The sequence below is a fragment of the Choloepus didactylus genome, chromosome 1 (genome assembly GCF_015220235.1).
Source record: "Choloepus didactylus isolate mChoDid1 chromosome 1, mChoDid1.pri, whole genome shotgun sequence".
NCBI lineage: Eukaryota > Metazoa > Chordata > Mammalia > Pilosa > Megalonychidae > Choloepus > Choloepus didactylus.
Genome location: NC_051307.1, coordinates 167,424,667 through 167,438,136, shown reverse-complemented (window position 1 = coordinate 167,438,136; position 13,470 = coordinate 167,424,667). Strand labels below are relative to the sequence as shown.

The following is a 13,470-nucleotide window of genomic DNA, read 5'->3' as shown; positions in this document are numbered from 1 at the left end:
TATCCCCCTATTATTTATTTATTTTTGTCTTTATTTTGTTACTCATCTGCCATACACTAGATAAAGGGAGTGTCAGTCTCAAGGTTTTCACAATCAAATGGTCACCCCATAAAAGCTGCATGGTTATACAGTCATCAGTAATCAAAGCTACTGGATTACAGTTCAACAGTTTCGGGTATTTCCTTCTATGTATTCTAATACACTCAAAACTAAAAAGTAATATCTATATAATGCATAAGAATAACCTCCAGAACGACCTCTTGACTTGATTTGAAATCTTTTAGCTGCTGAAACTTTGTTTCATTTTTTTTCCCTCTTATGGTCAAGAAGGCATTCTTAATCCCACATTCCCAGGGAGTCTTATACCCCACTCAGTGGCTTTTGAGAAGGTACAGTTTGTGTGTGTGTGTGTGTGTGTGTGTGTGTGTGTGTGTGTGTGTGTGTTTGCATTGGGGAAAGGTAAGATTGTTTACACTGGTGATTTTTCAAACTTCATTTTAAAAATACCATCAGACCCATTTTATCAAATGTAGCATACCATGATGAAAAAGGCAAAGGTGTTCTGATTGAGTGGTGTTTGGAGTCCTGCCCTTTTCCTCATACCCCTTCTCTATCCTCGTCTTCTTGGCTACTACCTGAGGCACCCTAGAAAGATTATTTTTTAAAGTTCTACTTTTCTGCAGTGTTCCTTAAAGAAAAGAGACACAACAGCTACTCTGGGGAGGGATAGGGAAAGGGAGGAAATATGAAGAGATTTATGTTTATTGAGTGCTTAAAGTGACCTAAGTAGTTTGTATTTGAGGTAAGTGGCATTATCCATATTACATTAAGGAGATTTTGGCTCAGAGAGACTGAATAACTTTCCCAATATCACAGGGCTTATCCTAGATCTCTTCACCTCTAAAACATGGCCATTTCATTTAACTACTAGACAGTGGTTGGTTATCCATGCGTTAGTTTATGTCTGTGAGTCTAATAATAGAGTTAGTTGCATCTGATTTCATCTAGTACAAGATAAATGCAGGGTAAAGATTAGGAGCAGGAACAAAAGAGGAAAAATGGTCCTACAAAGTACTAAAAAAAATACAAAAACGACTTTTGGTCAATATGAATAACTGATTGAACTATATTCAGTTCTACCAATGCCCAGGAGGAGAGTATATCTCTGTCATACCATTGAACATGGAGTGCTTTGTCAACCAAACAGCCCAAGTTATAATACCTACATGTTTGCCTCTAAAAATGAATGATTCTCAAAAGACTAGGGAAATCTTATTTTTCTACCTCAGAGTTAATAGAAACAAACTGTTTTTCCTTGTCTCAAATGTAATAAAAGACCTATGTGTGCAGTTTCTGAAGGGTGATGACCTTGGCATTACAAACTGAAAAGCAGCTCTGTATAAGCACAAGTAGAGCAGAGAGTAAAAATAGAACATTTTTCTCTTTTTCTGAGTAAAGTCTCTCTGAAGCAGTTTGCTCTGATAAGCAGACTACCCTCAAAGAAACTAGTGTTCAGTTCCAAAAGTTGCAGTACCTCAATATTTAAACTGAACAAGAACCTGTACGTACAAATGTTTCTAGGGTCATAGCATATTTTTGGTAGTTGCCTAAGAGCAGTACATTTCATATGGTATTCCTCAGGGTCCTAGAGTCCTATTGAAATACTTTGTGATAGGAAACAGAGAGGTGACATCTTAGACCTGTGGGCCTACATTCTCTCCTTAATAATTAGAGCCGGATCTGCTTGGGTTGTCATCTGTCTCTTACAAAATTCGACAACTTCTTTCTTCATTAAATGTTCCCCTTTTAAATTTTTTATTAGGAAGTTTATTCTGACAGTTTTTGTGAGCTTATTCATTGCTTCTATGGAGGAACAAGAGTTTCAGAGTTCCCTACTCTGCCATTTTTTGGTGACATCACTCCTACCTCATCTTTTTGCCTTTTCAGTGAACTGAATATAAATGGATATAATGTTCATTATATCTTGAATCATCAAAAAATGCCTAATTTGCTTAGTATATTGTGTTTTTCTGTTTAAATAAGGAAGTGTACATTCTTTTTCCATTTTTCAAAAGGTTAAGTTTCTGTTTATGTATTAGTATTAATAATGGAGAAAATACCTTGCCTAATGCTGGCTAGTCTAATGCTTTTAGTCGGGTTGTTTTTGCCAGATTTTGAGGAAAATAACTGCCAAGTTCTTTTTGCTTTTTCTAATAAGGCCACCATTTTAAGAAATCATATATTTGGATTGGCATTTCTCAACTACAGGCAATTTTTCCCATCCCAGAGGATATTTGGCAGTATTTGGAGATAAATTTGGTGGTCCCACCTGAAATGGGAAGGAAAGACACTACTGGAATCTAGTGGGTAGAGGCCAGTGATGGTGCTAAATATCTTACAATGCATATTACAGCCTGCCACAAAAAGAATCATCTGGCCTAAAATGTTAGTAGTTCTGATACTGAAAAACATTGATTTAGACATGTCATATCTTTTAGATTCTCTAAACTGGTTGATGTACATGAGATCCTATAAAAACTAATGCTTAAGTTTGGGCCTAACCACTAACTTTTTAAAAAACTTTTCCTGACATAATATCTGTGAATCAAATAGTAAGGAGATGTTGATTCCACTATTACATTATATTATTCTTGTTTTTGAAACATCATATAATTGTTTTTCTTTAATTTTTAATTTTAAACTTTCAACCACATAGAGAAGACATTAATGACTCCCCATGAATTGATTACCCAGTTTCAACAATTTTCATCATTTTACCGTTCCCCCAACATTTTTTTTTAGTATTTTAAAAAGCAAATTGCTTGCATTTCACTTTCCTTGATTGTCTCTGGTATCTTTTTATAGTTGGTTGGTTAGAATCAATTTAAACAGAGTTTGAACAATGCATGTGATTGGTTTCTTAAGTCTCTTTCTAACTATAATAGCTTCCCTGTGCCTTTTAAATATCCATGTATTTGTGGAAGAAATTGGTCATTTGTCCTTTATTATATCCCACAATCTGGCTTGGCTGATTGTATCCTTGTGGTGTCATTTAACTTGTTCCTCTGTCCCCTACTTTTTCTGTAAGTAATTAGTTTTGGGGGTTTGATTAGATTCTTTTTTGTTGTTAAAGCAAGACTATGTCCTAAGTAGATATAATATACATGTAGAAACCTGTCACATGATCTGTATATAATATAGGTCAACACACACACACACTCCTACACACACATATGCATAGGTACACAAACATTGCTTCACAGCAGGGGGACATATAGTGACAAGTTGTTCCATTTGTAAGAATAATACTGATCTGTGCAGATGTCAGCTTGATCCATCCATCATGTTTCCCATCAGTCTTTCACCTAACATTTTCATTGGGGGTTTGCAAAATGATGGCTGTTCTTAAATTATTTCCTCTGAAATACCATGAAACCAAATTAAGGTTCCATTAACAAACGGGTATAGCTTAATTATTTTGCCTTGTGCCTTTGAGAGCAGGGAATATTTTTAATTGTATCAACTCAGACCGGCTAGCACAATGTTCTGCCTGTAGTATCTGTGCCCTATCAGTGGTTCTGAACCTTGGCTCTGAATTAGAATTACTATTTAAAAGTATAAATTCCCAGACCCTACTCGTAGATATTGCTAATTTAATTCATCTGGTAACCTTTGAGTTGGAGGAAAACAGACTGGTAGAGTAAAATAAATTGTCTCTCTACACAATTGAGTTATTTATTAAGCAAAGCATTGTTCTAAGAAATTCCTAATCCTTGGTATGCATCTGATTCATTTGTATAGCTTATGAAATTTAATTTTTACAGGTATCATATGGTTCCCAATGTAAAAGGAATAAAGAGATTAATGTTTAAATTCCCCCTTCCACTTCTGTTCACATCACCCCCAAGTCATCTTGTTTCCCTTATCATAGCCAACCAATATTATTTTCTTGTTTATTCCTAAATATGTTACACCTATATACACAAATAGTCTATTACTCCCCTCTTTTATAGAATAGATAGCTGTTGTACATCTCGTTTGCCCCCCCATCCATATCTTGCACTCATTTCTCATCAGTACCTAAAGAATTTTTTCATTATTTACAGCTGCTTAGTATTTTATTATTATGTACTCAGTTCCGTATTGATAGTTAAGTTGTTTCCAATCTTTTGCTGGTTCTGACAATACTACCATGAATAACCACCTGTATATGTATCACTTTGTACGTGTGCAAATATATCATCTATGTTATATTTTGCTACTTCTCCTTGCCTCCTCCTTTCTCACCTTCACGTAGTTTAAAAATCAAAATCAGATAAAGCAGTATTTTGAGAAAGCTTTCTCCCATTTGTATTCCGTAAGTGAAATGTGCGCAACTCTTCTCCACTAAATAACCGTGTTTTTTTTTTTACCTGTATTCTTAGTTTTTCAATATGCATATATAAGTGAATACAAATATATCTTCTTATTTTTCTCCCTTTCTTGCACAAAAGGTAACATACTATGTAGATTGTTATGTACCTAGTTTTTTTTTAACTTTACAGTACATCCTGGAAATTCATTTCCATGTCACTAATACATGCATTCACAATTCAGCTAAATATCCCCTTATTGCTCTACCATATAGATTGTATTAAATAATGTTTAATTCATTCTAGGACCTACATGATTCCACACTTCTTGATCCTTGCTAATTTGAGAGGTGAACAATGGTATATTAGTGTAGTTTTAATTTGAATTTCTTTTAGGACGTTGAGCATCTCTTAATATGTTTGAGATATTTGTGTTTTCTATAAATTGTTCCTGTTCTTTGTCTGTTTTTCTAGTGGGTTGTGTTTTTCCTTTTCCTTATGTTTGTCATTTGTTTCACTTTGTTTATGGTGGTTATTTTTCATGTAGAAATTTAATGTTTTAAGTGGTTAAATTTTTTTTTTTTTTGCTAATTGACCCAATTTTTTTTTCTTTTTTGGAGAAGTTGTGACTTTCTAGAGCAATCATGCCTAAAATCCAGGATTCCCATATACCACCCCATTACCAACACCTTGTATTGGTGTGAAACATTTGTTGTAAATGATGGTAGCATTTTTATAATTGTACTATTAATAAAGCCCATGGTTTAACCTAGGGTTTATTAAGTGGTTAAATTTATTGTTTTTTATGACTTCTGAACTGTCAGTTGGGAAAATCTTCCCTATAGTGTAGATTATTTAAAACACACACCCACACACACACGTGATGGATTGTATATTTATTTATAGTACTTTTATAGTTTTTTTAATTAAGATATAATTTTCATACAATACAGTTCACCCTCTTCCGTGTACAATTCTGTGAGTTTTGACAAATGCATACAACCTTACAGTGACCACCACAATCAAGATATAGGACAGTTCCATCATCCCTCAGACTTCCTTTGTGTTCCTTTTTGGTCATCCCCTCCCTATTCCTCAGGTTCTGGCACCTACTTACCTATTTTCTATCCCTGAGGTTTTGCCTTTTGCAAAATGTCATGTAAATTGAATTATTCAGTATGTAGCCTTTCACTTAGCATAATGTAATTAAAATTCATCCATGTTGGTGTGTTCAGTCGTTTGTTTTTTTATTACTAAGTGTTCTAGTTTGCTAATGCTGGAGAATGCAAAACACCCGAGATGGATAGGCTTTTATAAAACGGTGGTTTATTTCACTACACAGTTACAGTCTTAAGGCCACAAAGCGTCCAAGGTAACACCTCAGCAATCGGGTACCTTCACCGGAGGATGGCCAATGGCGTCCGGAAAACCTCTGCTAGCTAGGAAGGCAGCTGGCATCTGCTCCAAAGCTCCGGCCTCAAAACGGCTTTCTCCCAGGACGTTCCTTTCTAGCAAGCTTGCTTCTCTTCAAAACATCACTCCCAGCTGCACTCTCTCTAGTTTCCTCTCTCTGAGTCAGCTCATTTATATAGCGCCAGTGATCAAGGCCCACCCCCCAATGGGCGGGGCCACGTCTCCATGGGAACATCTCATCAGAATCATCTGCCCCACAAAACTACAAAGATAATGGCATTTGGGGGACACAATACATTCAAACCGGCACACTAAGTAATATTCCATTGTGTGGATTTGCCACAATTTATTCATCTGTTCTTCAGTTGAAGGATGTTTGGGTTATTTCCATGTTGTGGAGATTGTGGGTAAAAAATGTCCACTTATAGGTTGTTGTATGAGCATAAGTTTTCATTTCATTTGATTAATACGTAGGAGTAGGGCTGTTGAGTCATATGGTAGGTGTACATTTAATTTCACAAGAAAATGCCAAATTGGTTTCCAAAGTGTCTTTACCATTTTACATTCTCACCAGCAATATATGAGTTCCAGTTGCTCTGCATACTCCGCAGAACTCAGTATTGTGATTTCTTTTTAAGTCATTCTAATAGGTTTGGAAGTATCTCGTTGTGCTTTAAGTTACATTTTCCTAATGACTTATGTTGTTAAAGTATTTCTTCATGTGCTTATTTGTTATTTTGATATTTTCTTTAAATCTTTTGCCAGTCTTTAAAATTAGGTTATTTTCTTATTGAGTTATAAGAGTTCTTGATTTATTCTAGATGTAAGTCAGATAACTGATTGGCAAGTATTGGCTCTCAATTTTTGGCTTGTCTTTTCATTCTCTTTCAAAAAAGCAGAAATTCTTAATTTTGATGAATTCTAATGAATCAGTATTTTTTCTATGGATTGTATTTTTGGTGTCTCAGCTAGGAAATCTTTGCCTACTCCAAGGTCACAAAGATTTCCTCCTATGTTTTCTTCAAGTTTTATAATTTCAGGTTGTATATTTAGATGTATGATCCATTTTTCGTTTGTGTGTGTGTGGTGTGTGGTATGGGTCTAAGTTATTCATTTTTTTTTTGGCATATGGATTAGCTAATTGTTGCAGTACCATTTATTGAATTGCTTTTTTAACTACTTGCTAAAATGTATTTGTAACCCCCAAATCGGTACTCGGGGTGCTTTTGTGGTAATTCGTGGACATATGCAGAATGATGAAAAATTTGAGTAGCTCAATGCACATGTTCCCTGCCGAGGTCAAACAAGGTGGTGCTCTGCCTTGTAGTTTCAGCTCTCAGACTGCAAACAAGTGTCCTTTTCATAGTATATTTAGTCCAGTTTTCACATTTTGTGCTGTTTGTTGGTGGTTTTGCTGTTTAAAATGGCCCCCAAGCATAGTGCTGAAGTGCTCTTTAGAGTTCCTAAGCATGAAGAGTGTCATATAGTTTTGAGGCAATTAAATTGCCTTGGTAAGACCATTATTTTCAATCATTAAATTGGAAATTTGCTTGACTTTTTAAAAATTTTATTTTGAAATAAATTCAAACTTACAGGAACAGTTGCAAAAACAATACAAAACCCATACACAGAACTCCAGCATACCCCGACCTCCCTCCCCTGATACCCCGCTCCACCAACTTTAACATCCTGTCACACCACCATTTCTTTCTTTCCCTCCCTCCCTATCATCCATCATCTGTCACTCTGTCTTCTGAACGTATGAGAGCAAGCTGCACACATCCTTGAACAAACAATATAATTTACATACACATTTCCCATGAACAAGAACATTCTTTTATGCATTCCCATTAAATGCAGCTAAGAAATTCAAGAAATTCAACATTGATACAAAGCTTATATTCTGTATTTCCTTTTTTTTTTTTTTTTCTTATGTCCCCACTGTGTCCCTTTGAGTCTTCTCTCTTCCATCCTCACATCCCATCCAGGCTCATCCTTGGCATTTAATTGTCATTGCCTATTTAGACTGTCTTTTTCTTTTGTTTTTTTTCTTTTTCAATTGTGGAAACATATATATGGTCTAAATCTTCCCATTGCTTGACTATTAATATAACAAGATTATACTATAACTACTAAACCTGTTAAGGCATCCCCTTTCATTTGATGACTTTTGAGTGAAAAGCTTTTGTTATATTATAGTCTCCAGGAAACTTTTGTTTAAAATGCATGACTCAGGGAAGACTTTATTTTAGTATTGGTAATAATACAATAATAGAAGTACTTAGGAAATATATTTCCTTTTGCATTTGCTGCCACCAAATGGCAAATAATAGTATTACCATGTCCATTACATTAATGCTGTGGCAAGCATACTAAAAATAATGTCCTTTTAATATTTTTGGTGAGGTTAATTTGTTCATAAAGACTTGACAAGAGGAAAAATAACAAATTTTAAAATGTCTGAAACTAGTTAACCTTCTAGTAGAGTAGAGATAGGAGGGTTTCTATCTCCTAATGCATTGGAAGGACAGAACAATGTAATTATTCACTATGACAAAGATGGTAAAAACTAATGATTCTTTCTGAAATGTGTTTGGCAGCATACTTTTATACAGGGAATTTAATTCTGACATTTGTTCTTTCCAATTGGACCTAAAATTTATGGCTCCATAGTATTTTAGACCTAATTTATTTGTTCACCAAGCCAGAATTGACTAATATTAACTCTCTTTCTTGATTTCTAATGCACAGGGTGGGCATGATCCTGAAAAAGTATTATGTAACAGTAAAAAATAGAGGAAATTGGTTAAACACATCAAGATATGCTGTTCTTGAATAGAAGTCTATATGGTCATTCAAAATGTTATAAAGGAATGTTTAAAGACAAGGGTAAAGGTCCATATTGTTAAGATGGGGGTGGGGGAGAAGCAAGTTATTACACTATGTATATTATTCCACTTTTTAAAAAGTACATATATAGAAAATAAATGCCAGTAGTTATCTTAAGGAGCTATTATATTTTTAAAACTGTTGTTTTTCTAAAATAAGCGTGTTTTAAATATTCCAGAAATTAAATAGATTGAATATTTCATAATTTATAGACAGTTTCTCAGATTAAGACATCTTCATGGAGAAATATTGTTATTTGATTAGTTAGTAGACGGGTATGTTATTAGCAGATACATTTGAATTGCTCCCCCCCTTTAAAAAAAAGATTTCTGAGGATTTCTTGTTTCTGGCAATTCTAAAACAAACCTCACTCTTTGGGTCTTTTATAGTAATCAATAAGGATTGGTTCATATTTAAAGAAAGCCTCTTAAAAACTGTTTTGTTACACAGATTAACAATTTTCCTTCTTGATAGAAGGATAAAATTAAGGTCTGAATTAGCAAAATCCACAGTAAGTTTTTGAATATTATCTGCTAATTCAATGTTTACTTAAGGTGCTAGTTATGTATAACATAGCCTTTCATTTCTCGGGTCAGCAAATTCTTGCTTTTGATATCTGTTTTCTGCCACAGGCCTGTGATTGGAATTGAAACAATACAACTACTGCTTCCACCAGAGGAAAATAGTATGGGAATTCCTTTTATGGTAGGTTATTTTCTGGTGGTCTGTGCAGTAATATAGGCAGCTCTTTTATTAGTTTGTTGCTATTTGTGCCTCTCATAATTCTTAATTTAGCTTTTATGTATAACTGTATGTGAATAAATATTTAGTCTTAGCCAGAATCTATATTTTGTTTATAGTTATGGGCCCTGTGTTAGTGAAAAATTAAGTATAAAAACTTGCATAGTAATTCAAATAGATTTTTTTCAATGGAGGAGTCTTAAGAGTCTGATTTAAGATCTGTATGTTATAGCTTATAGAAGAAAATACTGAATAGCCAAAAATAACAGCACCACAAGTAGTTTTATTTTATTCTGAATAACAAGTAAATTTCTAGATGTTTTCATTCTTCTGTTGTTCGGCTGTATACCTCACTTTTCTCAACTTATTCTCTTACATGTTTAATGTTTGTAGTACATATTTCAAACATCAACCACTCATTAATCAGGGAACCTCAATCATATGAGTAACTTATGTTTCCAATGAAAGTAGTTTAAAACAATCTCAGAAAACGTCGAGTTCTTAAAATGAAGTCACTAGTGAAGACAGTATAAGCTTGTTTGGTATCATTGGCATTGTTAGGCTTCTTATTTTGAATTTCAAGCATGTTGAAAGATTCTGTAGAATATAAATATAATGAGGAAAACTATGATCCAATAATTAGCTGCTTCTTCACCCTTACCAAGCTGCAGCCTGCTGTACTTTTTGTTAAAAACTTTGTGATCCCAAGCAGTAAGACCATTTGATATTAAGCAGACTTAACACAAAATTATTTAAAAAAAAGTCATCTTTACTAGGTTTGGGTTAAATTTGTTTTTGATCATATTAAACTATTTTTTTTTAAGAGGTGGTGATTAGAAAGCTCTGTTATATAGAAGGCTGAGAGATTTTATTCATCTGTTTTCTCCTAGGAGGGGAGCAGATTACTGGGAACAAATTATTAAGGTTGTTTTCTTCATATTGGAATAAACTTGGTCACATTCCAGACTCATGTTGCCTTTAGAAATTCAGAATTCTGTGTGAATTAACTGATTTGTAAATTTTTACCAGACCTTTCAGGAAGATCTAGATTGCCTACTGAATTACCACCTTCCCTGCCACCCCACCCCCCACCCCCCCGAATACATAGGATGCTTTTCATTTGTTGCTACCTGAGGTGGCTATTGTTGACTAGAATTCCATGGGAAAGTCACCGCTTCACATACCTGTTCTTTATAAACCATTTGCTAACCTCTGGCTCAATATAAAAGACTTTGGATGAGTCTTGAAATACTCACATTGTAATCTGTTCTGAACCAAACATTTGGGTCATGAGTGGGCAAGACAGAAAAAATAAAAAATAAAAAGCCAAATGTGAGATAGCAAGGATAAGATTTGATTGAAAAAATGGTAGCAATAGCAGGCATTATCAATATCATAAAGCCCATTTATTTATTTTTTTCTCTTGGTAATTTGTGTTGGAAATCAGGAAGAAATGCGGAACATTTGCCATGATCATCTTTGTAATGATCATCTCTTACCACTGGATGGTGCTTTTGCATTAGTTACTGTAAAACTTCCCTAAATCTACATAAGGAACATTTAAAAACTCATTATGGAGAAGAATGAAATTAAAAGTGTAGCGGTATATAGCTTGTACAGATAGGCAGATTCACTAGTGAAACATAATCATTACTTACAATGTGCAAATTAAATATTTTTTAAAAGATGAATCTCTGTGTGTGAAATGGTTAAAAACTTTACCTGGCTGTATTTTCTAATATAATCTTTGATCTACCACCTTAGGAACATTTTAGATATTTTGATCTTTTAGGTGGTATTATAATTTAAATGGCTTGTAAGTAAAACACAGTTTCTTAACTTGTAGTGTTAAAGAGAAAGCAATGCTTCAGACTTACAAAATTGTCCTCAATGATCATTTTGTCTTTTTTTCCTATCCAATAGCCAAATCCTTTCTTTGAAGTCTTTTATTTCACAGATATTATATTATTTCTGTTTTGTTAGTTACTGAATGACTTTTTTGATAACTGTCCTATTTGGATGATTTGATACTTAAGGCCAAAGAGTTTATTTGGGTTTGTAGCAAGGTTATGGAGATCCCAATTCAGAGAAATAATAATTTTGTGTAATAAAGCATTCCCATATTTTAAAAGACCAAAGTAAGTGCACACTCTAGAACATCAGTAACCGACCCTAGAATACCTTTCATGAGGCCTTTTTTTTCCAATCTTGTCTGTCATTATTTTGTGTTTTGTTCTTTGAAGGGTAGTTTATATCAAAAGTTATAAAAACAAGCATCTTAAATTACCCTTTACAGTCCCCTTTTCACTAATTTTTGAGATGTGAATATAGAGACTCTTGTATTCTAACAAGTTTAAAGTTTCAAGAGCCTTAGCCTGCCTTCAACGCTCAGCTTGTCCTGTGCTAGGCTCTTTGGAACTGTGGGTTAAATGGTTGTGTTCCCATAGGTTTGCTTCTTAGCAGTGTCTTCACATAGGCATTGTTCAGGTTTTGGTCCTAAGTCTTACCACTTATTGGAGTGTGAACTTTTGTTGTTCAAGCCTTCTAAGCCTTATTTTTCTTACTTACAGAGTGGTGATTCCATTGAGCAAATCGTCATCATTAATAAGGAATATTGTTACTCAGAAAAAACAAATATGTAAATATATGAAGGAGAGAACAAATTACTCATAATCCTTCCACTAAGCTAACTAATTGTTTTTAGAAATTCTTTAAAATTTTGGTTTCTAAATGACAGATACAATTTTATTATATGATATGTACTAAATTTGTTGTCATTTTAGAGAATATTAGAAAAAAGAGAGAAGTTATGTTCTCCATGTTTGGTTATAAATGATGCTTCAGTAAAATCTCACAATGTAAATCTTTGTAGGCCTCAGATTACTTCCTGGTGTCTACATTGTTGCCAATAGAAATGCTTGCTTAAAGAGTTTGAAAGACATATCAATGCTCTTGCTACCTATTGATAAAGTTTTATTCTGGAAAAAATCCCAATTTACTTACCTCATCATCCCTAGTGGCTTCTAGCTTTGACTGTTGCAATAGCTTACTATTTGTTTTCTCTGAGTTTTAGCATCATCTCATTTTTAGGTCATCTGTCACACTGCATCCACAGTGAGTCCTCTAAAATGCAAGTTTGATTATATCATTTTTTTTGACTTAAAATCTTTTAGTGGCCTCCCCATCGTTCTGCATATTTAAGTGTATATACTTTGATGTGCCGTTCATATTTGGCCCCTAATTTTCTAGCCTTATTTTATGCAACCCTACTATATATTTTATGGATAAGGAGGAAGGAGGGGAGAATTTTAGGCACAGGAAGCAGTATATACAAGGGCACAGCTGCATGAAGTGGTATGGCATATTTCAGTTAAAACAAAAGTATTGATTCATGTGGAACTTAAAGGCAAGGTAGTGGTGGAGGTCTTTAGAATAGTGTATTAAACATAAACTGTATATTGCATATATATAAATATACTGTAAACAGTGTACTTTTTAACTGATTAAATAGAAGCAAGCAAGTAATATTTTATCTATGTTTAGAAAAGTAACTGATGATAAAGAAAATTGTTAATCAGGACTCTCTTGGCTTTACAAGTGACAAAAATCTGACTCAAAGTGGCTTAAACACAAAAGGGAATTTATTGACCAAGGAGGTGGGATGGTCAAGCAGGGCTGGATCCAGGACTTGTTGACATTGGATGCTATCTCTTACCCCTTTTAAACTTTGTCCTTTTTATCTCTCGCAGGCAGTTCAGTTTACATTGCCCTTACTGTAATCCCAAAAGAAAGAATATCTTTCCTGATAGCCTTGGCAGGAAAATGTAAAGTCCTAAGGAAGACCCTGCATAGCCTGGGTTTGGTCATGTGCTCATCTCTGAACTAAAGAAATATGTGCTCAAGGGTGGGTGGTAGGTACCCTGGCCAGGCTTGGGTCTTTTTTATATCTCTGAGCCAGAGACATTTTCTAAAAGAAGGGATTCTTGTGAGAAAATCTGTATTTGCTACAAGGATGGCTAGAACTGGAGAAAAAAGAGCTAAGAGTTGAGAGACCAGTTAGGAGGTGTCTTGATAA

General features: G+C 34.2%; 1 protein-coding gene across 2 annotated transcripts in view; it reads left to right on the top strand.

The window, feature by feature from the left end:
• Positions 1–13,470, top strand: part of ANKRD28 (ankyrin repeat domain 28) — a 224,628-nt gene that overhangs the window by 37,504 nt on the left and 173,654 nt on the right. Inside the window, exon 2 of one of the 2 annotated variants that reach the window (XM_037845379.1) lies at positions 9,287–9,359. The exons of the other annotated variant lie outside the window; for it this stretch is intronic. Coding sequence (XP_037701307.1) covers positions 9,342–9,359 — 18 coding nt within the window. The 5' untranslated portion in view covers positions 9,287–9,341. The remainder of the gene's footprint in view (positions 1–9,286; positions 9,360–13,470) is intronic. 2 annotated transcript variants of the gene reach the window in all.